The sequence below is a fragment of the Rattus rattus genome, chromosome X (genome assembly GCF_011064425.1).
Source record: "Rattus rattus isolate New Zealand chromosome X, Rrattus_CSIRO_v1, whole genome shotgun sequence".
In the NCBI taxonomy this organism is placed as follows: domain Eukaryota; kingdom Metazoa; phylum Chordata; class Mammalia; order Rodentia; family Muridae; genus Rattus; species Rattus rattus.
In genome coordinates this window covers 3,865,165-3,889,027 of record NC_046172.1, presented here as the reverse complement: position 1 = coordinate 3,889,027, position 23,863 = coordinate 3,865,165, and the positions used below count along the sequence as shown (strand labels likewise).

General features: G+C 40.7%; 1 protein-coding gene and 1 pseudogene across 1 annotated transcript in view; one reads left to right on the top strand and one right to left on the bottom strand.

Moving 5' to 3' along the window:
- Slc9a7 (solute carrier family 9 member A7) overlaps positions 1-23,863 on the top strand; it is a 631,669-nt gene that overhangs the window by 65,724 nt on the left and 542,082 nt on the right. The window contains 3 exon segments of the mRNA XM_032889988.1: positions 6,685-6,884; positions 9,118-9,136; positions 9,139-9,194. Of these exon segments, the coding sequence (XP_032745879.1) occupies positions 6,685-6,884; positions 9,118-9,136; positions 9,139-9,194 (275 nt within the window).
- On the bottom strand, positions 1,343-2,355 carry LOC116888702 (annotated as a pseudogene).

Sequence of the window (23,863 nt, the reverse complement as noted above, 5' to 3'; positions counted from 1 at the left end):
TCAAATGAAGCTTTAGAACTGAGAACAATCCTTATTACACTTTATATAATTACATGGTAGTGGCCAAACCAAATTGATGACCCTTTACCCTCAGTAGCATGCATAAGGGAAGGGAAGGTCAGATTAGAGAACAGTACATTCAAGCCCTTGTTCCTCTCCTGCTTTTAATGAAGTCTTATTGATTTTGATGTTTTTATAATGTAGCTGGTAGATGGCTGTCTAGAATTATACTTCTCCCTGTGTCCATTGTTCAGCTATTCTCTCAACAGCCTCAGCCACAGAGAGAAATTGGTTTTATACTCATGGGGGTTGGTATCTTCATGACCCTCTGGAATTGCAATCACACTTGGCTCATATTCCTTTCTTATTCTACCAGTGAACACAAATATAAGATATCCATATACACATGTCTGTCTATATATGCCTATAGTCCTTTGGTTCTATCTTAAAGTTGGAAGAACTGGCAGTAGTACACCTTCAGTACAGTATGCTGAGACAGTTGGCAAGTAGGTCTTCTTCTTCTTCTTCTTCTTCTTCTTCTTCTTCTTCTTCTTCTTCTTCTTCTTCTTCTTCTTCTTCTTCTTCTTCTCCTTCTTCTTCTTCTCCTCCTCCTCCTCCTCCTCCTCCTCCTCCTCCTCCTCCTCCTCCTTCCTCCTCCTCCTCCTTCTTCCTCCTCCTCCTTTTGTTTGTAAGGTGTGCTCTTTTATTAAAATGGTCTCATGTCAGTGTTGTCAGTGTATAGGTCAGCCCTGGCTGCCGCAACACCTCAACCCACTCCCAGGGAAACCAAAGCCTTCATACATCAAGTTGGGGGACAAATAAAAAGGGGGCCACGATGGCTGACCATTCAGAAATTGAAAACAAAAATGAAGTATTAAAGCTGAAGATTTAAAAAAGAACTTTTCAGTACAATTTTACACAGAAGCAATACTGTCACCTTCCCCGGTGTGGACTCAGGGCATGGACATGGTCATCCTCCCCTTTTGGAAGGGTGAGGGACTTCCTGTAACCATCTATGTCATAGATACTTGGAGTGATTATTTTTTAAAAGAAGAACAAAACCAAAAACAATGTACAATCAAAGTCCTCAGCCACATTGTAGAACTTTGGGGGATGTTTGCTCCAACTGACTGCTGTCGCCTTCACTGTTTGAGTTTTTAAATACTGACTCAAAAGCGCCAAAACAAAACAAAACAATACAAAAAAACCTTTAAATTTTTTAAAAAGAACAACAACAAATAAAAAACAAGTAAAGCCTTGCCAATGTTGTCTCGTATTTTTTTCTGCACAAGTTAAGTTTTGCCAAAGAAAGGGTGTAAAACGCAACTCAGTTACAGTCCGCCTAGAAGCAAATGTGGTGCACTATGGAAGGGCTGGACTCATCGTATTCCTGCTTGCTGATCCACGTCTGCTGGAAGGTGGATGGTGAGGCCAGGATGGAGCCACCGATCCACACACAGTACTTGCGCTTAGGAGGAGCAATGATCTCAATCTTCATGGTACCAGGAACCAGAGCAGTAATCTCATTCTGCATCCTGTCAGCAATGCCTGGATACACAGTGGTGCCACCAGACAGCATTGTGTTGTCATAGAGGTCTTTACGGATGTCACCTTCACACTTCATGATGGAACTGAATGTAGTTTCATGGATGCCACAGGATTCCATACCCAGGAAGGAAGGCTGGAAAAGAGCCTCGGAGCATCGGAACTGCTCATTGTGATGACCTGGCTGTCAGGCAGCTCAGAGCTCCTCTCCAAGGAGGAAGAGGATGCGGCAGTGGCCCATCTCTTGCTTGAAATCTAGGGCAACATAGCACAAATTCTCTTTGATGTCACGCACAATTTCCCTCTCAGTTGTGGTGAAGCTGTAGCCACATTTGGTCAGGATCTTCATGATGTAGTCTGTCAGGTCCCAGCCAGCCAGGTCCAAATGCAGGATGGCATGAGGGAGATGGTAGCCCTCATAGATGGGCACAGTGTGGGTGATACTATCTCAGGAGTCCATCACAATGCGAATGGTACAACCAGAGGCACAGGGTGCTCCTTGGGGGCCACATGCAGCTTGTTGTAGAATGTGTGGTGCCAGATCTTCTCCATGTCGTCCCAGCTGGTGGCAATGCTGTGTTCAATGGGGTGTTTCAGGATCAGGATGCTTCTCTTGCTCTGAACCTCATTGCCCAAGTAGCAGTCCTTCTGACCCATACCCACTATCATACCCTGGTGCCTAGGGCAGCCCACCATGGAGGGAAGGATGGCCTGGGTGGAATTGTCGCCCGTGAAGCCTGTCTTGCACATGCTGGAGCCATTGTTGATGACCAGCTCAGCGGTATTGTCATCCATGGTGAATTGGTGGCGGGTGTGGATGGGCGACAGAGGAGCTGCTAGAAGGCTGTGCTCATGGGTGGACACGGACTCGACAGTGGTAGGTTTTCTTCATACCCACAAGATAGAGGCTTGGATTTTTGTACTTTTGAGTTTACCATTTGCAATTCAGCCACACAAAATGTCAAAGTAATTCCATCCATATTTGCTTTCTGTAAAAGTTGCACTTAAATTATTTCCTGATGTTAGTCAGCCTGTGAAATCAGTGACCCTCTGTTCCTCAGCTGCTGTCTGCTATGCTGTTTTCCCACAGACATAGGCTTAATTCTCTCTGTCATCTGGAGTACTGTGCTGTAGAGCAAGTCAGATCAGTGCCTATGTGGCTCCTTGCATTTTCTTGTGAGTACTGAACTTCTTGAGCTTTAAATAAAATGCCCTACATGTTTTTAAGTCTTTGCAGTTATGATCGTTTCACAGTTTTCTATCAGAGGATATCACAGTTTTATATCAGAGCCAGTAAATAAACTATGTATGTTAATGTTGTCTCCAGTTTTTTAAAATTCATTTTCTCAAACACAAAACAGTGGCAACAACAACAACAACAACAGCAACAGCAACAACAACAACAACAACACCACTATCCCTCTGTAGTCCTGATATCAGGCTCTTTGTTCAATCAGAAAACACTCATTGTAAACTTCGTATCACACATGGGGAGTGATGATGGTGAATAGAAATCTACACTGCTTGCTGAGTTCCTTGGAGAAAAGCATGAGTTAGCAGTCTACGGGACTTGGTTAGGTCAGAGTCTCAGGATGGGTTTAACCACTGACCTTTGCTGTGATCGCTTGTGCTGCTGTGTTTAACCGCAGCATCATTCCTCTTAGTTTTCCTTTGTTAATATGGGTGCATTGGGCCCAGAGCAAAGAAGGAAAGGTTTGCTAAATTTAAACATCACTCAGTATTCAGCATCTGCTAATGAATCTAAGCATTTACTGGAATTGAATAATTTGTATACAACTGTTATGTGTCTCTTTTTTTAAAGGTTGCTTTTTATGTGTGTGTGTGTGTGTGTGTGTGTGTGTGTGTGTGTGTGTGTGTGTATAGAAATGCGTGTGGAGGCCAGAAGAAGTCATTGGATATTCTGGAGCTGAAGTTACAGGTACTTGTGAGCTGCCTGCCTGACAACAATGTGGCTTCTGGGAATGGATCTTGGCTCCTCTGGAAGAGTAAAACAGGCTCGTAACCATTTAGCCATCCCTCCAGCCCATAAGCCTCTTTTGCCAGTATTCATTGTGAGGACCTATGAGTAAGGTTTACTTTCTTCTCTGATGAGGATGTAAATAAAATTAAGAAACAGTGAGGAATGCAAAGCAAATTTAATGTATCCAGTTTCTGTAGATACTGTTTAATATAAACTCTGTGACAGATCACCTTCTTCAGGTAATACAGACCACTGTTTATCATGACAAATGCTGAAGGCCTGTGGAATTGCCTCATCAAGTAACTCTGCATCAGTACTTGCCTAACCAAGGACAAAAAGACATTGTACAGATCTAGAGATAAAGGCCCTGAGAAGAACAAGCAGTCCCTACCCTCCTGCTCCCAGTGCTTCCAGGAGCTTTGGAAGGAAGTGCTGTTGCCACAGCTGATCATAGTTATTGTCAACATGATCTCAAATATGAGCACAAAATGTCACTGTAATGAAGCTGGGGATAACATTTAAAATGTAAATACATAAAATATCTAAGAAAAATAAAATTAAAAAAGAGGAAGTTTAGAATCAATAAGATGGTTCAATATAGGAAGCATATTGGTCTGAGGTGGTGGCTCAGTGGGCAAAGCAAGTGTGAGGATCTGAGTGCAGGTCCCCATTCCAGTCTATAATTCCAGTGCTTCTGGAGATGAGCAGTAGAGAGAAAAAATTATCCAGAAGTACACAGGCCAGCTAGCCTGACAAATGCAGCAATAAAAAGACAGGTCCTATCTCAAAGTAGAAGTCAAAGACTGTCACCCAAACTTGTTCTCTGATTTGCATGTTTGCCCTTGCATTCTCTCTCTCTCTCTCTCTCCCCTCCCCTTCCCCCTCTTCTTCCCTTTCTTTCCCTTTCCCCCTTCCCCTCTCCTCTCTTCCCTTCCCCTCCCTATTCCACACACACACACACACACACACACACACAGTCTTTCTGTCTCTGTCTTTCTCTTACACACACACACACACACGCGCGCGCGCATGCGAGAGAGAGAGAGAGAGGAGAGAGAGAGAGAGAGAGAGAGAGAGAGAGAGAGAGAGAAAAGGTATATGGTTTCACCATAGGATGCTAATAGAAATAACTTTTCACTACATTGCCACAGAATAATAACTCCAAGGAACATCCTTGCAACAAACAGGATAGAACATTTATAGAATTTTGTGTTGTTAAAGGAGAGAAGGGTGCACAGGCAGAGAAGATGCAGGTCCCAGTGGAGTTCTATTGAAGGAGGTAAATGCTTAGCATACTGTAATCATGAGAGGGCATGGGACCTTCCACAGTCACCAGGAGAATGAGCAGCATAATGTAAATGGGGAGAAGGAAGGGGCTATGTAACTTTCCTTCACCTTAGATAGGGCTCTGATAGCAGAGCAAAGACACAATTCTATTGGCGTAGCTTAGTCAACCAGTGAGTTGAATTGGGGTTATTTGTAGGAGCATGAATGAAAGGGTTGAATATATGAGTAGGGACAGATGTACTATCAAAGAAGAGTCCTTCCCCCCAGATATTCAGCTCCCCATCCTAGGGGGCAGCTTCTGCAAAGTATGTTTGTGGGCCTAATCTTGTGTGAGTAATCACAACTGCTCTGATTACATACCACACTTGGAGGGCAGAGTTCCATAGGAGAGGGTTTGTTCACTGCCCCTAAACACTAGGACCAATTGTGTACATGATATACTTCTTTCCTGTTCCATGCAGAGGACTCCTAGACATTTATCAGAATTCTCATAGCCCCCTATGAATGAGAGCTGATAGAGACCGATAAGCTATCAGGCCTTACTAGAGCAGCAGTGAAGATGAGGAAAATACAAAGAAATGTGTCCAGCAGCCACCCTGCTGTAGGTAGCTCACAATATCATTTATAAGCACAGATACCCAGAAAGCCAGACCAAGCTAGCCATGACAGTGCCAGTGGAGAAACATGTTCTCAAGCTGAGCAGAGCAGGACTGAGCAAATTCTGGTTGGCCATCTCTGCCATCAAATGATTTCTCACCAGATGGGAATAAAATAAATGGAAATTTAGCTGTAAGACCTGATAGACACTGGAGAAGTGTTTGTCTTTTCCCTGTTCACTAGATAATTTGAAACATCTGCATTATGGGCTCCTTTGTTTTCTTTAGGTATCTCTTTTTGGTAATGGCAAACGTGCTTTTGAAAATTAAGTCTTACTTTTCTTATACGTTTAAGGTTGTCTCACAATTGGCCAGGATGAGATTATTAAGAACATCAGTTTAAATTTGTAGTCGCAAGGAGGAGCCCCTTAATCATGACTGCTTAAGTTTACATGGCAACCTTTAGCCGCCTCGTGGGTATAATTATTTTCTCCATGATCCTCAGTGCTTGGAATGACTTAAGCAAAAACATTTTCCCTCCTTCCACTCTGATGTGTGTGTGGCAAAGCATGTTACATTTATAGCAATTAAACATTCCAGTGGCCTGTTCCTCCCTTGCAGATGGCAGTAGGAATGGTTTGAAAGATACTATGGGGAAAAACAAAGACTCAGTTGGCCTTCCTCATTCTGTTCTGGGCAGAAAACATTACACTCTTCCCCCTCCCTCATTTCTTTCTACAAAAAGCCTCAGATGTGAGAGATGAAAGAGAAGCAGGGTTGAGTCTGTTTATGCAGCCATATTAAGCACTGTTCTGTTTAATCCTTCTAGTGGCTAATGGACTCAGATCAGCAGTGTGTTGCTTCCATACTTTGTTTTGTCACATAACTGACTTTTTAAAAGTTCAGTGATTAATTTGTTAGTGTTTAAAACTCTAGGATAGGCAATCTAGAAATATCCCCAGAGGAGGTATATGGGGAAGAGGAAGAGAGAAAACCATGCCCTTTTGAGTTAGGCATGGAAATTGGGCACACAGCCATATGGCAAAAGGGAGGTAGTTTCAGACAAAGAGTGAAAAGGCATACCAGACACAGCATACTTAGGCTCTGGCCAGTTTCTGAAAGACAGAGAGAAAAAAAGAAAGGGGAAAATGGATTTTCTGATTTTTTTTTTTCAGAAAAGTGATCAGGCTTAACCTAGCTGTAGGGCTGCGCCTCCATAAATGATTGAGCAGTAAGCCAGGACTAATGTTTTTTATGTGTGTCACCTTATTTCAGGGCTCATTGTTGGAGTGATCCTGAGGTATGGCACCCCTGCTACCAGTGGTCATGACAAGTCACTCAGCTGTACTCAGGAAGACAGAGCCTTTAGTACTTTATTAGTGAATGTCAGTGGGAAGTTCTTTGAATACACTCTGAAAGGAGAAATCAGCCCTGGCAAGATCAACAATGTGGAGCAGAATGACATGCTGCGGAAGGTGAGCTGGTACCACGGTTTTCTGGGACAAGGCTGTTGATCACCATCTTGACCTTGAGGAGAAATTCTCCCAAACTACTGGAATATCTGTCACATTCCTGGTTTACAATTTTCTAAGGTGCTTCAGGGTCAGAATGAGGAGGAAGACTCAGAATTTAACTTTGTTGCTTCAGCTACCAGCCTAACTGGTTAGGACCTATGGCCTGCATGGGCTACTGATGACATGACATGTTGGTGGATCCCCACTTGCCTTGTTTCCCCAACAGCATCACTTCTTTATTCTTGTTTTCTTTTTTTTTGTTATTATTGGATATTTTTATTTACATTTCTTTTTTTTACTTGCTCTTAAGGTTTATTACATATTCACGAATCTGAAAATATATGCATGCAAGTACATACCCATTTTATATATACATACTTATTCACATCAACATACATATTTGCCAGACTATCACTATCATCAGGTAGGAAGCTACTTTGAGAGATGGAGGTTTAGAGTCACATTGATATATTCAGTGATATCTTCATGCTACCTGCCTCAGAATGAGACAAGGTATGGAAGGTCAAGATCTCAGGTGCCATATGGTAGAGTGTTAAGGGATGGATGTTTTAGTAGAAAAACTAGTTTTTTTTTTCTCCATCTTTATTAACTTGGGTATTTCTTATTTATATTTCAATTGTTATTCCCTTTCCTGGTTTCCAGGCCACCATCCCCATGCGCTTAGAAACAAGCCAGCCAGCCAGCCTGCCTGCCTGCCTGCCTGCCTTCCTTCCTTCCTTCCTTCCTTCCTTCCTTCCTTCTTTCCTTCCTTCCTTCCTTCCTTCCTTCCTTCCTCCCCTCCCCTCCCCTCCCCTTTTCTCCTCTCCTCACCTTTCCTCCCCCTCTCTACCTTCCTTTCTTTTTTCTTTCTCTTTTCTTTCTTCTCCCCTTTCTTTCTTTTTCTTCCCCCCCCCTCTCTCTCTCTCTCTCTCTCTCTCTTCTGTTTTTCAACACAGGGTTTCTCTGTGTAGCCTTGACTGTCCTGGAACTCACTCTGTAGACCAGGCTGGTGTCAAACTCACACAGATCCCTCCACCTTCCTCTGTCTCCCAAGTGCTGGGATGAAAGGCATGCACCATCACCACACGACACTTATCTTTTAAAATATAATATTGCTTACACTTTTAGCTTAGTCAGTATTCTGAAATGCAACTCCTAGTTAGTCATGGCTTTCTTGACATAGTCTGCAAATATACAAGTGCTTACATATATTAATGATCAATGCCAAAGACTCGCCTAATATTGAAACGAAGGAGGGCTTGTTTTAGAATTTAAGTCCAAGCATTATTTCTCAATTTTAAAATTTCATTTTATTTTCTTTTAAGACAGTGTCTTAAAATGTGGCTCAGACTCATCTCAAATCCATAGTTCTCCTGCCTCAGCCTCTGAGTGCTAGAGTTATAGGAATTTACCACTATACATGCTTCAAGCCTTGTTTTCATTTGATTATGGAGTAGCAAAAACGCTTCAGGAAAAAAGATTATGTGTCTCTCATGTGGATGATTTCTAGAATAGGCAAGAAATCAATATTAAAAATTTATTCGTGTGGGTATATTAATTGATTTTATGTCACTTAATCATTTAAAATATTTAGCCTATTCCCAACCCCCACCCCTCCCCAAAGTTTTGTCTGTTTATAAATGTTTAGCTCCCTTGGGCTGTACTATGATTGGCTGTGTAAAAGTGTCAGTGTGTGTTCCTTTTTATCAACAACAACCAACTTTAGTTGATGATCAAGAAGCAGCTGACCTCACTGATAACTATGTCTTGGACGCATGGAGTATTTCCAATAGAATTAGGTCTACAAATGGGAAGTTAATAAAAACGCATAGTAACATTTTTATTGCAATTAAGCTTTCATGAATGTGTGATGGAAGTCAGAACATTTTTATTTTCTGTTGAAAAACATTGGCAGCAGCTGCCTGTGAGTTCCTCAAATTGCCTCAAACTGTTGTGACTTAATATGTATTAAGACAGAATACTGGAATCTTAAGTCAGAAGCGCTGGGGGTGGCCATGGGCAGGGAGAACATGCAAGTCAATAGGGAAACTGTGGCTTATCTGCTGTAATGATTTAATACATTGGTGGCTTTTGTTCTAAATAAGGCACTTTAGTCAATGGCTTCCAATATTAAAAAAAAATCCAATCAGTTGAACTTTATCTAAAATTTGACTTTTTCTTTTTAAACTTTCAGGTAACATTTGATCCAGAGGTATTTTCAACATTCTGCTGCCTCCAATTATTTTCCATGCTGGATACAGCTTAAAGAAGGTATAAGTATTTTTGCCAGTGATTTCTTTCTTTTTTTTTTATTAACTTGAGTATTTCTTATTTACATTTAAATGTTATTCCCTTTCCGGTTACGGGCAAACATCCCAATCCTCCCCCTCCCCTTCTGTATGGGTGTTCCCCTCCCCATCCTCCCCCCATTGCTGCCCTTCCCCCAACAATCACATTCACTGGGGGTTCAGTCTTAGCAGGACCCAGGGCTTCCCCTTCCACTGGTGCTCTTACTAGGCTATTCATTGCTACCTATGAGGTCAGAGTCCAGGGTCAGTCCATGTATAGTCTTCGGGTAGTGGCTTAGTCCCTGGAAGCTCTAGTTGCTTGGCATTATTGTTCATAAGGGGTCTCGAGCCCCTTCAAGCTCTTCCAGTTCTTTCTCTGATTCCTTCAACGGGGGTCCTATTCTCAGTTCAGTGGTTTGCTGCTGGCATTCGCCTATGTATTTGCTGTATTCTGGCTGTGTCTCTCAGGAGAGATCTACATCCTTGCCAGTGATTTCTTAAGAGATTTCTCCTTTGTTCCCCAACACAATGTTTTTATTGATTATTTGGGAATTTCACATAATGTACCCGATCTCTTGGAGGACACTACCATTCATCCAAGCACCCCCCTACCCATGTGACCTACACCTAGGAAAAGAAGGGAAGAAAAAGAAAAAAAATACCAAGTCTAATTTGTGTTGCCCATATCCTCACTGGAGCACAGTCAAACTCCCAGTAGTTCACCCTTTAAAGAAAACTGAGTCCTTCCCCACCTGCACCCTCGCCAGAAACAATCAACTGTGATGGCATCACTTCAGTGTCCCTATCGCAATTTTAAAGAGTTCTTTTCAATGGCTTACTGTGTAGGATTTTTCTTTTTTTGGGGGAGTGGAAGTTTCAATGTTGACCTCCATAATTTCTAGTTTTCCCTTTAAACTCTCAGATTTTTGTGTTGTGTACCCACTCAGAGACTATCGGTAGCTCATCATCAATTGTTACTGTTTAAAATGTCGAGCTCTTCGAAACTGCCAGCAGGAATATAACACAGTGCAGCCACTTTTGCAAACAACATAATAGTTTCTTGTCAAAGTGAAGTTGAAAGTGTCTTAAGGCCCAACAGCTTCACTGATGAGAATTTCTTGAAGAGTAAGTAACTTGTGTTCACACAAAAACCTATGCCTCATTCTTCATACTCCTGATTTGTAAAACAAAACCCTAAAGTCACCAAAATGCCTTCCTGTGGGTAATGGTTAAACAAACTGTAGAAAAATATATACCATAGAAAAATACTCAGTGATCACATTGAAAAAAAATATTGGTGTCCAATCTGGATAGGCTTGTAAGTCATTCTGTTGAGTCAGACAATTCAGAGTCAGGGTTCCATGCTATATTGCCTCATTTATGTAGCACTACAGAAATGGCAAAATTATAGAGATAGAGAACAAATTGTTGGTTGTTTGGGATTAGAGATGATGGTAAGGTAGAGTATGGGGAGACCAGAGGGGACATTTTATAGTCATGGGATATATGTGTATGTTAGATAGTATTTTTGTGGTGCCAAGAATGGTAAGCAACTCCAGGCCAACTCTATTTCTTGACTGTGGCATTAGTTATGCAATCTGCTCATGTGATAAAATTACACTGACATTGGACCAATATCATTCTCCTAGTTTTGGTACTGTTCTATAGTTACATAAGATACAGTTGACGGGGATGGTGGTGGATGAGGGTACCCAAAACCTTTATATATTGTCTTTACAATTTCAGTAAATCCATTGTTCGTCCAAAGTAAAAGAAAAATTTTAAAGAACTTAACTATCCACCTTATTGAGGATCATTATACTTGACAGATTCTTAAGCCAAGACAATTTTTTAATTGAAAAACCAAGTACTTTAACAAAACATCAGCAGCTCTATCTACCTATCTATCTACCTATCTACCTATCATCTATCTATCTATCTATCTATCTATCTATCTATCTATCTATCTATCTATTTACCTATCAATCATCTATGTATCTATCATCTAGCTCTCTGCTCTAACTTATTGTGGGAATGTTGTATAAAGATCAGTTCCCCAAAGACCTCCCTAGGATAACAGCCACAGAGCTTATTCAGCTCTGAAGGTGGATGAGAGACAAACCTTCCAGTTCTAGAGAAGAAAGATATTGGCTGACAGGAAAACTCAACAACATCTTTATGAATTAGAAAATGACTTTTAAATGGAGAAACTGTGGCTACATTAACGTGGAAAACTGTATTATGAACATAAAAGAGGGTATTACTACAGAATATTCAAATATTCAATGGTTAATAAAGGAGTACTCAGAACAGTTCTGTGCCAGTAAGTTATATGGGGCAGGGAGAAGTCAACTTCAGGTGTCATTCTTCAGGCACCCTATACCTCATTTTTCAAAAAGATAGTTACCTTTTACTGATCTGAAACTCTAAGTAGGTTAGACTGACTGGTAAGGGAGTTCCAGAGATCTGCTTTTCTCAACCTCTTCGGCACTGGGACTTTTAGTGTGCATCTCACCTTTTTAAAAAAGATTTATTTATTTATTTATTTATTTATTTATTTATTTATTTATTTATTTATTTATTTATATGAGTACACTGTAGCTGTCTGTAGACACACCAGAAGAGGGCATCAGATCCCATTACAGATGGTTGTGAGCCACCATGTGGTTGCTGGGATTTGAACTCAGGAACTCTGGAAGAGCAGTCAGTGCTCTTAACCACTGAGCCATCTCTCCAGTCTGCACCTCACCTTTGTGTGTGTGTGTGTGTGTGTGAGTGTGTGTGTGTGTGTGTGTGTGTGTGTGTGTGTGTTGTATATCCATGAATGTACAGGTATATGTACCTGTCTGAATGCATGCAGAGGGAGGCCAGAGAAGAATATCAAATGTTTCCTTCTCTTGCTGTCTTACTGCATTTAGATAGGATTTTTCATGGAACCAGAAACTCACTGTTTGGCTAGAGTGGCTGACTTGCAAGATCTTGTGAGATACCTGTCTCTGCCTTCCAGTGCTGGAGCTTTAGAAACACACAGCCATACCCAGAGATTTCTGTTGAGCCATCTTCCCAGTTCCCCAGCACTTTGTTTTATGTGAATGTTGCAGATCAAATCCAGGTCTTCGTGCTTGCATGGCAAGAACTTTATAGATTAAGGTGTCTTTCTAGCCCCTGTTCTAGTAAAATTGACAAGTGAAATGGACAGGTTCCTTGAATAACACAAATTAACCAAGCTGACTAGAGATAATATAGAAAATTTGGACAGCTCTGTGTTAAATAAAAAACTGAATTGATAATTAAAACCCTACCTACATGGCTTCGTAGTGAACAAGACCAAACATTTAAGGAAGAAAGAAAAGCATCCCTGCAAAAGCATAGTGTTCCATAGAAGATGGACTACTTCCCAATTCCCTTTAGGAGAGGATGCCTGCCCAACATACTAGACTTTCTCTCAGAACCACTTTTTGGTTTTAAACCATTTATGGAGCATCAGCTAGGTACAGGAACTATACATATTTATTTCTGTTTATAAATCTATGTGAATATTCACAGAATCTATAAGAATGTAAATATTTAATTAGTAAATTAATTGCTATTAATTATTATTTAATTATTTAGCTTATAATTAAACAATTTATGGTTCAAATACCCTGGTAAACCTATTGGAGCATGAGAGTTAACTCTTAGTAATAGTACTCCATAAGTACTTCGTGAGTTGAAGACAGAATGACAGCGACTGTTTAGATATCAGCTCAGTTAATTAGAGGTAGGGAGGCTGAAATGGAGGGATACTAGAAACTGCTGTGCAAGAAAAGTCTGTCTCTTTCACTCATAGTATGGAAACTGGAAGAGCGGTGAGAACAGTCACCTCTTCCTGGATAAAATGGTTAAGACTTCTAGACAAAGAAAACTGGTGTTGTTTTTCAGAGATCAATGAGCCTCCTTGCTTCATCATGCTGGAACAGGGGAGGAACATGAGAGGGCTGCGCTGCTGGATGTCAGAGGAACAGGAGGCTGTGTATTTCTATACAGAAAGTTTGGAATTTAGAAAGGGTCCTGTATTTCATTGATATTCAAAACAAAATGATTAATGCTGCAGGTGAGGGAATGAAGTCAATATAGAAATAAATCAAAGCTAGGCCTTCTCTGTTCAGTTCCATATCTGGTGTTTTTTCTTTGTGCTAGATGCAGGTTTTCCATATAAAACATCTCAAATTTACATTTTCCATGTCATTTATACAGCTGCCAAAGTCATCTGAATCTTTACATTATCTATTGACACATAATAGATAAGAAATGGTTATTGTAGGGATAATATTAATTTTTCCCTCCATGGAGAATTTGGGGCCTCTTCTTTGTATCAAATGAATGATGGATAATTTATTTTAAATACCTAATCTGAATATATAATCAAAGTCATAGTTGCTTTAAAATGAGACCAAGTCATAGGTTATAAAAGCCTCTCTAATGGTTGAAAAACACTTTTTTTTATAACCTTCCCTTCATCAGCTCTGATTTCTGAAACTGAAATAACAAGCTCTCCCTGTTATCTAATTGAACTTGTTTTTGACATGCTAACCTTCTGTGTTAGTGTCTTTCTTTTTTAAACAATTCTTATAAGGTCACTGAATAGGTGGTTGTTACTGTGCTTGCCATCTCTGATTGCACGTAGTGTTAATTAAATGGCTGATAAACATTTTACCTTTTAACTAATGGTATATAAGTACATTTGGATCATTTGATATAGGCTATATTCTGAATATATACATATACACATATACATTTATATTCTATACATTTCCGTATGTACTCATCTTTTTTCTGCCTTGAAAAAGTTACTATTGGATTTTGCTTTTTGTTTTTGTGCCATTGCTTGTGGTTTGTTTATAGGGCACTAGTATTAGAAAAATCATCTAGTCAACTTTTTTTGTGTTTGTCCCTCTCTCACACACATATGCATGCATGAGCACACATACCACAGATGATGGGAATAGGAGAGAATATGGCCCCCCGAGCAGTAGGAATATAGGCTGAGAATGGCACACTACTAACTGGAATTTCCAATGGATTTCACCAAAGTGAACCTTGCTCTGGTCTGTGCTGGGTTTAGATTATTGAAGGCTTTATTTGGATATGCCACTATCTCTTTTTTCTCTCTGCTTGTCATTCTGTGCCTAAGAGAGAAGAATGGGGACACATCAAGACTATGTTGTAGACACATAAAATAGGAAGAAAGGGCTAGTCTTTAATTCAGCAACTCCTGTCCATTTCTCTTCAAAAAGTCAAGAGTGGTTGAGATTGGGAAAGCAACACACTGGAATCCAGAGACAGGCTCTCCAGTTCCTGGTTGTTGTTTGGTAGATGTATGATTTTAGGCAACTCTAAAGCACGTCATAGGACCTTACATTTTTTCTCATGTAAGATGATTCAAGAGCAGATATGGCAGCTCATGCCTGTAGTCTCTGTACTGGGGAGGCTAAAGCAAGAGACTTTTACTAGTTTAAAGCCAGCCTGGCTAGTGTGTGAATCCCCCTGTCTAAGTGGCAGCTGATAATTTAGCTCAGTGGCGAAGCACTTCTCTAAGGTGCATAAGATCCTAGGTCAATCTCCAGTATGGCTAAAGCAAACAAACAAAGAAAAAGGCAAACAAGCTAGCAAAGAAGTTTGAATGAATCTCCACTAGGGTGCTGTGAGAATTGGATGAGCTAGTACTTATGAAAGTACTTTGTGTATTATGAAATGTGCATTTAAGTGCTGATATCATATGCAAGCATGTGGCATATCCATCCAAAATAAAAATTTAGTTCATTAGGTTTGAATAAGAAATGAACAATTTGTGTGTGGTGGAGAGAGATTCTGGAACATATTATGAATGTATTCTTGTAGATTTACATTTTTGGTTTTGTACTTCAGCTAATATCATAAATGTGAATTTATCTAATCTTTGTTTCTATTAATCCTGGGAATAATTGGCCAAAAGAAATCAAAGTAACACCAGTCCTGTAGGATAAGTGAACTCAAGAGAATGGAGCCTAAATGGGGAGGAAGACTAAAGTCTCATTCAATAGCCAACTTTATTTAGAGGATAAGACAATTTCAATTCTGAGGGTTAATGTGATGGCTACTCTTATGTCAACTAAACATAAGCTAGTTATCTGAAAGGAGGGAACCCCAATTAAGAAAATGTCTTCATAAAATCTAATTGGAAATCATTTTCTTAATTAGTGACTGATATGGTAAGGCCCAAGCCTTGTGGGTGGTACCATCTCTGGGCTGGTGGTCCTGGGTGCTATAAGAAAGCAGACTGAAGAAGACTTGAGGAGCACGTCAGTAAGCAGCAAGCCTTCATGGCCACTGCAACAGCTCCTGCCTCCAGGTTCCTACTCTGCTTGAGTACCTGCTCTCACTGCTTTTGATGATGAACTGTTTTTGGCATGGTGTTTCATCACAGGAATAGTAACCCTAACTTAGACAGTTAAGCAAGAAATGCCGTCCCCTCTCTTTGACAGTAAGCATAGTGTAAGATGTGAGCTTTGAGCTGTGTCTTCTGCAAGAGTGACAGGATGCCCACTACCTGGTGCTTAGCAGGTGTGGAAGCTTTGTCCTGATGGGAGAAAGCCCTCTCGAGTCTTCTTTTCATCACCTTTCACTCTGTAGCTTTTCCTAAGAACTCTTGTCACACCTTTCTGTAGCACATCTGTCTGACCCAGACAGAACACATGAAGACATTGCCCCTTTGTGCAGGTGTTACATTCCTGGCACCAGTGTCATCAGTGTGTCCCCATGGCTGATTATCTGGTGAACTTATGCTGGGAAGACCAGCATTGTTCCCTTGAATGGCACTGAATGGTGCAGCTAACTTTCTTGTAGTGGGTTCTTGTTCCTCAGGAACCCTTAGGAAATGATCTTTTTTTTTTTTCTTTTTTTTTAATTAACTTGAGTATTTCCTATATACACCTCGAGTGTTATTCCCCTTCCCGGTTTCCGGGCAAACATCCCCCTAATCCCTCCCCCTCCCCCTCTTTATGGGTGTTCCCCTCCCCCTCCCCCCCCCCTTGCTGCCCTTCCCCCAACCATCCATTTCCCTGGGGGTTCAGTCTCAGCAGGACCCAGGGCTTCCCCTTCCACTGGTGCTCTTACTAGGCTATTCATTGCTACCTATGAGGTCAGAGTCCAGGGTCAGTCCATGTATAGTCTTTAGGTAGTGGCTTAGTCCCTGGAAGCTCTGGTTGGTTGGCATTGTTGTTCATATGGGGTCTCGAGCCCCTTCAAGCTCTTCTAGTTCTTTCTCTGATTCCTTCAACAGGGTCCTATTCTCAGTTCAGTGGTTTGCTGCTGGCATTCGCCTCTGTATTTGCTGTATTCTGGCTGTGTCTCTCAGGAGGCGATCTACATCCGGCTCCTGTCGGCCTGCACTTCTTTGCTTCATCCGTCTTGTCTAATTGGATGGCTGTATATGTATGGGCCACATGTGGGGCAGGCTCTGAATGGGTGTTCCTTTTGTGTCTGTTTTAATCTTTGCCTCTCTATTCCCTGCCAAGGATATTCTTGTTCCCCTTTTAAAGAAGGAGTGAAGCATTCACATTTTGATCATCCGTCTTGAGTTTCATGTGTTCTATGCATCTAGGGTAATTCAAGCATTTGGGCTAATAGCCACTTATCAATGAGTGCATACCATGTGTGTTTTTCTGTGATTGGGTTACCTCACTCAGGATGATATTTTCCAGTTCCAACCATTTGCCCACGAATTTCATAAAGTCATTGTTTTTGATAGCTGAGTAATATTCCATTGTGTAGATGTACCACATTTTCTGTATCCATTCCTCTGTTGAAGGGCATCTGGGTTCTTTCCAGCTTCTGGCTATTATAAATAAGGCTGCTATGAATATAGTGGAGCACGTGTCTTTTTTATATGTTGGGGCATCTTGTGGGTATATGCCCAAGAGAGGTATAGCTGGATCCTCAGGCAGTTCAATGTCCAATTTTCTGAGGAACCTCCAGACTGATTTCCAGAATGGTTGTACCAGTCTGCAATCACACCAACAATGGAGGAGTGTTCCTCTTTCTCCACATCCTTGCCAGCATCTGCTGTCGCCTGAATTTGTTTTTATCTTAGCCATTCTGACTGGTGTGAGGTGGAATCTCAGGGTTGTTTTGATTTGCATTTCCCTTATGACTAAAGATGTTGAACATTTCTTTAGGTGTTTCTCAGCCATTCGGCATTCCTCAGCTGTGAATTCTTTGTTTAGCTCTGAACCCCATTTTTTTAATAGGGTTATTTGTCTCCCCTGTCTAACTTCTTGAGTTCTTTGTATATTTTGGATATAAGGACTCTATCTGTTGTAGGATTGGTAAAGATCTTTTCCCAATCTGTTGGTTGTCGTTTTGTCCTAACCGCAGTGTCCTTTGCCTTACAGAAGCTTTGCAGTTTTATGAAATCCCATTTATTGATTCTTGATCTTAGAGCATAAGCCATTGGTGTTTTGTTCAGGAAATTTTTTCCAGTGCCCATGTGTTCCAGATGCTTCCCTAGTTTTTTCTTCTATTAGTTTGAGTGTGTCTGGTTTGATGTGGAGGTCCTTGATCCACTTGGACTTAAGCTTTGTACAGGGTGATAAGCATGGATCGATCTGCATTCTTCTACATGTTGACCTCCAGTTGAACCAGCACCATTTGCTGAAAATGCTATCTTTTTCCATTGGATGGATTTGGCTCCTTTGTCAAAAATCAAGTGACCATAGGTGTGTGGGTTCATTTCTGGGTCTTCAATTCTGTTCCATTGGTCTATCTGTCTGTCTCTGTACCAATACCATGCAGTTTTTATCACTATTGCTCTGTAATACTGCTTGAGTTCAGGGATAGTGATTCCCCTGAAGTCCTTTTTATTGTTGAGGATAGTCTTAGCTATCCTGGGTTTTTTTTTTTTTTTTTTTTTTTTTTTTTTTTTTATTAACTTGAGTATTTCTTATGTACATTTGGCAAACATCCCTTCCCTCCCCCCCCCTTCCTTATGGGTGTTCCCATACCCTCCCCCATTGCCGCCCTCCCCCCGACAGTCTAGTTCACTGGGGGTTCAGTCTTAGCAGGACCCAGGGCTTCCCCTTCCACTGGTGCTCTTACTAGGATATTCATTGCTACCTATGAGGTCAGAGTCCAGGGTCAGTCCATGTATAGTCTTTAGGTAGTGGCTTAGTCCCTGGAAAGCTCTGGTTGCTTGGCATTGTTGTACATATGGAGTCTCGAGCCCCTTCAAGCTCTTCCAGTTCATTCTCTGATTCCTTCAACGGGGGTCCCGTTCTCAGTTCAGTGGTTTGCTGCTGGCATTCGCCTCTGTATTTGCTGTATTCTGGCTGTGTCTCTCAGGAGAGATCTACATCCGGCTCCTGTCGGTCTGCACTTCTTTGCTTCATCCATCTTGTCTAATTGGGTGGCTCTATATGTATGGGCCACATGTGGGGCAGGCTCTGAATGGGTGTTCCTTCAGTCTCTGTTTTAATCTTTGCCTCTCTCTTCCCTGCCAAGGGTATTCTTGTTCCCCTTTTAAAGAAGGAGTGAAGCCTTCACATTTTGATCATCCGTCTTGAGTTTCATTTGTTCTAGGCCACTAGGGTAATTCAAGCATTTGGGCTAATAGCCACTTATCAGTGAGTGCATACCATGTATGTCTTTCTGTGATTGGGTTAGCTCACTCAGAATGATATTTTCCAGTTCCAACCATTTGCCTACGAATTTCATAAAGTCATTGTTTTTGATAGCTGAGTAATATTCCATTGTGTAGATGTACCACATTTTCTGTATCCATTCCTCTGTTGAAGGGCATCTGGGTTCTTTCCAGCTTCTGGCTATTATAAATAAAGGCTGCGATGAACATAGTGGACCACGTGTCTTTTTTTATATGTTGGGGCATCTTTTGGGTATATGCCCAAGAGAGGTATAGCTGGATCCTCAGGCAGTTCAATGTCCAATTTTCTGAGAAACCTCCAGACTGATTTCCAGAATGGTTGTACCAGTCTGCAACCCCACCAACAATGGAGGAGTGTTCCTCTTTCTCCGCATCCTCGCCAGCATTTGCTGTCACCTGAGTTTTTGATCTTAGCCATTCTCACTGGTGTGAGGTGAAATCTCAGGGTTGTTTTGATTTGCATTTCCCTGATGACTAAAGATGTTGAACATTTCTTTAGGTGTTTCTCAGCCATTCGGCATTCCTCAGCTGTGAATTCTTTGTTTAGCTCTGAACCCCATTTTTTAATAGGGTTATTTGTCTCCCTGCGGTCTAACTTTTTGAGTTCTTTGTATATTTTGGATATAAGGCCTCTATCTGTTGTAGGATTGGTAAAGATCTTTTCCCAATCTGTTGGTTGCCGTTTTGTCCTGACCACAGTGTCCTTTGCCTTACAGAAGCTTTGTAGTTTTATGAGATCCCATTTGTCGATTCTTGATCTTAGAGCATAAGCCATTGGTGTTTTGTTCAGGAAATTTTTTCCAGTGCCCATGTGTTCCAGATGCTTCCCTAGTTTTTTCTTCTATTAGTTTGAGTGTGTCTGGTTTGATGTGGAGGTCCTTGATCCACTTGGACTTAAGCTTTGTACAGGGTGATAAGCATGGATCGATCTGCATTCTTCTACATGTTGACCTCAGTTGAACCAGCACCATTTGCTGAAAATGCTATCTTTTTCCATTGGATGGATTTGGCTCCTTTGTCAAAGATCAAGTGACCATAGGTGTGTGGGTTCATTTCTGGGTCTTCAATTCTATTCCATTGGGCTATCTGTCTGTCTCTGTACCAATACCATGCAGTTTTTATCACTATTGCTCTGTAATACTGCTTGAGTTCAGGAATAGTGATTCCCCCTGAAGTCCTTTTATTGTTGAGGATAGTTTTAGCTATCCTGGGTTTTTTGTTATTCCAGATGAATTTTCAAATTGTTCTGTCTAACTCTTTGAAGAATTGGATTGGTATTTTGATGGGGATTGCATTGAATCTGTAGATCGCTTTTGGCAAAATGGCCATTTTTACTATATTAATCCTGCCAATCCATGAGCATGGGAGATCTTTCCATTTTCTGAGGTCTACTTCAATTTCTTTCTTCAGTGTCTTGAAGTTCTTATTGTACAGATCTTTTACTTGCTTGGTTAAAGTCACACCGAGGTACTTTATATTATTTGGGTCTATTATGAAGGGTGTCGTTTCCCTAATTTCTTTCTCGGCTTGTTTCTCTTTTGTGTACAGGAAGGCTACTGATTTATTTGAGTTAATTTTATACCCAGTCACTTTGCTGAAGTTGTTTATCAGCTTTAGTAGTTCTCTGGTGGAACTTTTGGGATCACTTAAATATACTATCATATCATCTGCAAATAGTGATATTTTGACTTCTTCTTTTCCGATCTGTATCCCCTTGACCTCCTTTTGTTGTCTGATTGCTCTGGCTAGAACTTCAAGAACTATATTGAAGACCAGTTTTAGGCCGTGGTGGTCTGATAGCACGCATGGGATTATTTCTATCTTTTTGTACCTGTTGAGGCCCGTTTTTTGACCAATTATATGGTTAATTTTGGAGAAAGTACCATGAGCAGCTGAGAAGAATGTATATCCTTTTGCTTTAGGATAGAATGTTCTATCTGTTAAGTCCATTTGGTTCATGACTTCTCTTAGTCTGTCTATGTCTCTGTTTAATTTCTGTTTCCATGATCTGTCCCATGATGAGAGTGGGGTGTTTAAATTTCCTACTATTATTATGTGAGGTGCAATGTGCGCTTTGAGCTTTAGTAAGGTTTCTTCTACATATGTAGGTGCCCTTATATTTGGGGCATAGATATTTAGGATTGAGAGTTCATCTTGGTGGATTTTTCCTTTGATGAATATGAAGTGTCCTTCCTTATCTTTTTTGATGACTTTTGGTTGAAAATTGATTTTATTTGATATTAGAATGGCTACTCCAGCTTGCTTCTTCTGACCATTTGCTTGGAAAGTTGTTTTCCAGCCTTTCACTCTGAGGTAGTGTCTGTCTTTGTCTCTGAGGAAATAACCACACTTTTAATTATGAAGGATGTAACCAGTTTTTGACATGAGTCTATTTTCTACCCTGCTTATGCACATATGCCCATTAATAAATGGAATGTTGTCTGTGACATTTATTGGTTTGTGAGTGTTTTCTGGAAAAACTGCAGTATTTGTGAAGACCAAAGTTCCATTCTCGCATTGCATGCATCCAAATATTAATGCACAGAGGCACAGAATTAGAGCAACAAGAGAGCATATGGAAATACTAGCATACCCCATTCTCCTTTTTATTGCTTGTTTAGTCCATACTTTAAAAACCAACTAAAAATCTGAATTCAATGTCAACTGCCAAAGAAAGTAACAGCAGGGCACATACTTAGGAGTTAAATGAAATTGTTAGGCACTAGCTGGCGCAACAGCAGACATTTTTCATACATATGACCACCTTTGTATGTAAAGCTTCTCAAACAGGGTCTCCAAATTGTCACACCCAACATGTTTTAGAATGAGATATATACCAAGAATAACCATGTTTTCTTTGGGGATCTAAGGACTCAAGACATTCTGAGTTTGAATTGAGATATTTGGGAAGTGAGGTGCTTGTACTGAGCAACTGTGTGTACTACATCTTCTGCTGCTTGGTTTAGACGACACCTTACTATCCTTTATTTCACCATCCAGCAAAATTGCTAGGGTATAAACAGGAAAGCATGCCACCTAGTCAGGGTTTCAAACGAGTGATTTTATTCCTTTGCTCTGAAAAGTTGTGTGTGTGGAGAACGTAACCAAGGAAAGTAACTAGACCAATGGGGCTTTGAGACCTTAAATTTTAAAAGCAGAAACAAACCAGGTACCCACCAGTTTGCAGACTTGGTGGTTCTATATTAAAAGGCTGTTAAACAGGGAGATGGCATTCATCTACCACCCTTGGTAAGTAGAGGGCAGTATAAACACTTCATACCCCAAACTATTGGCAGCAGTTTCAATGCAATCAAAGTAAATGTGGAATGGAGATGTTCTTAACATGGTTAGGACTTAAGTCTACCACACTAAAATCATGATTACATTTTGAAAGAAAATTCACAAAAACCAAACAGCGACTTTTGAGATCTTTTTCATTTGAAGGTAATCTTAATGCTATTAAATTCACAAATATGTTATTTTTTATTACCCAATCCTAATAATCTAAAACACACATTGCAAACATAAAAGTATCTATTCTCTCTACATGTCAGCGCCCATTCATCACGTTTTTGGAAATGAGGAGAATAGATTTCTCCTTAAACTGCAAGTCAGTAGGTGTTTCTTTACAGTTAACTTTAGCAAAATTCATACAAAATAGTAATTAACAATGGTCTTCTTTACTTGTTAACTCACCTTCAAAACTGCATTTTGTTAAAGTTTCTGTACTAAAATGTAGAAAAACTGAACTGCACAAATATTGAAAAGTTAAAAATTCCTTAATTTTTTTTCCTGGTACCACTACCACAATTTACAGGGCAAAATGTCTGACGTAATGAAAAGAAAAAGAAAATGAAAAAGCTACAACTGATAAGACCTCAGGGATGTACATCTAATCTCCACTACATTGCATTAGTCAATGACTGCACTTTTGCAAACTGTGGCTATGACAGTCCTGAACAAGAAGGGCTTCCTCTTTGAGCTGCAGTAACTTTTCTGACTATGGATCATTGTTCCTTCTGTGGCAGATTTTTACAGTTCCTCTAATGCATTTGGAACGACTGTCTCAAAGTAACCTGCAGCTTTCCTGACAACTCCTCACTCTCTCTCCTGCTAAGAACTGTAGCCGTTTCTGTTTTAGTTTAAAACCTTCTGCTACCATAGCCACCATTTCCACCTCCAGATCCGTAGCCACGACCATAGGGACTGCCTGAACTTCTTCCACCAAAATTGCCCCCCTTCATGGGTCTATAATTAGATTGTTGCTGTCCACTATAATTTCCAAAGTCGTTATATTTCCCACCACTACCATAGTTACCTCCACCACAATTTTCTCCTTCATTGTAACTATCATAACCTCTTCTTCCACCACCATATTCACCACCTTGGTTTCCATATCCTGGTCCACCACCTTCATAACCTCCTCTACTACTGTAACCAGGACCACCACTAGTTGCCACCATCACCCCAAATCCATCACCATCTCCATAATTGCCTCTGCTGCCACCACCTCCACCACCATAGCCTCCTCTTCCACCAAAGTTTCCTCCACGACCAAAGTTTCCTCTGCCAACCACCAAGGTTTCCTCCACATCCCATAAAGTTGCCAGATCCACCTTTATGACCTCTCTGTTACCCAGCAGACTGTGTCTCTTGTCTAGAAAGGGCCTTTCTCACTTCACAATTGTGCCCATTGATAGTGTGCTATTTCTGAACAACAATTTTATCAACTGTGTCATGATCATCAAAAGTTACAAAAGCAAATCCTCTCTTTTTCCCCACCCTGCCTGACTTCCATAGCTACTATGGTTACAATCTTGCTATACCTTTCAAAGTAGTCTCTCAGATTATATTCTTCCATATCCTCTTTAAAACTACCAACAGAAAATTTCTTCACCATTAAATGGGCCCCAGGCTTTACAGAATCCTGTTTAGTATCCACCTCTTTAACACAAGGGTAGGTCACAAAACCAAAG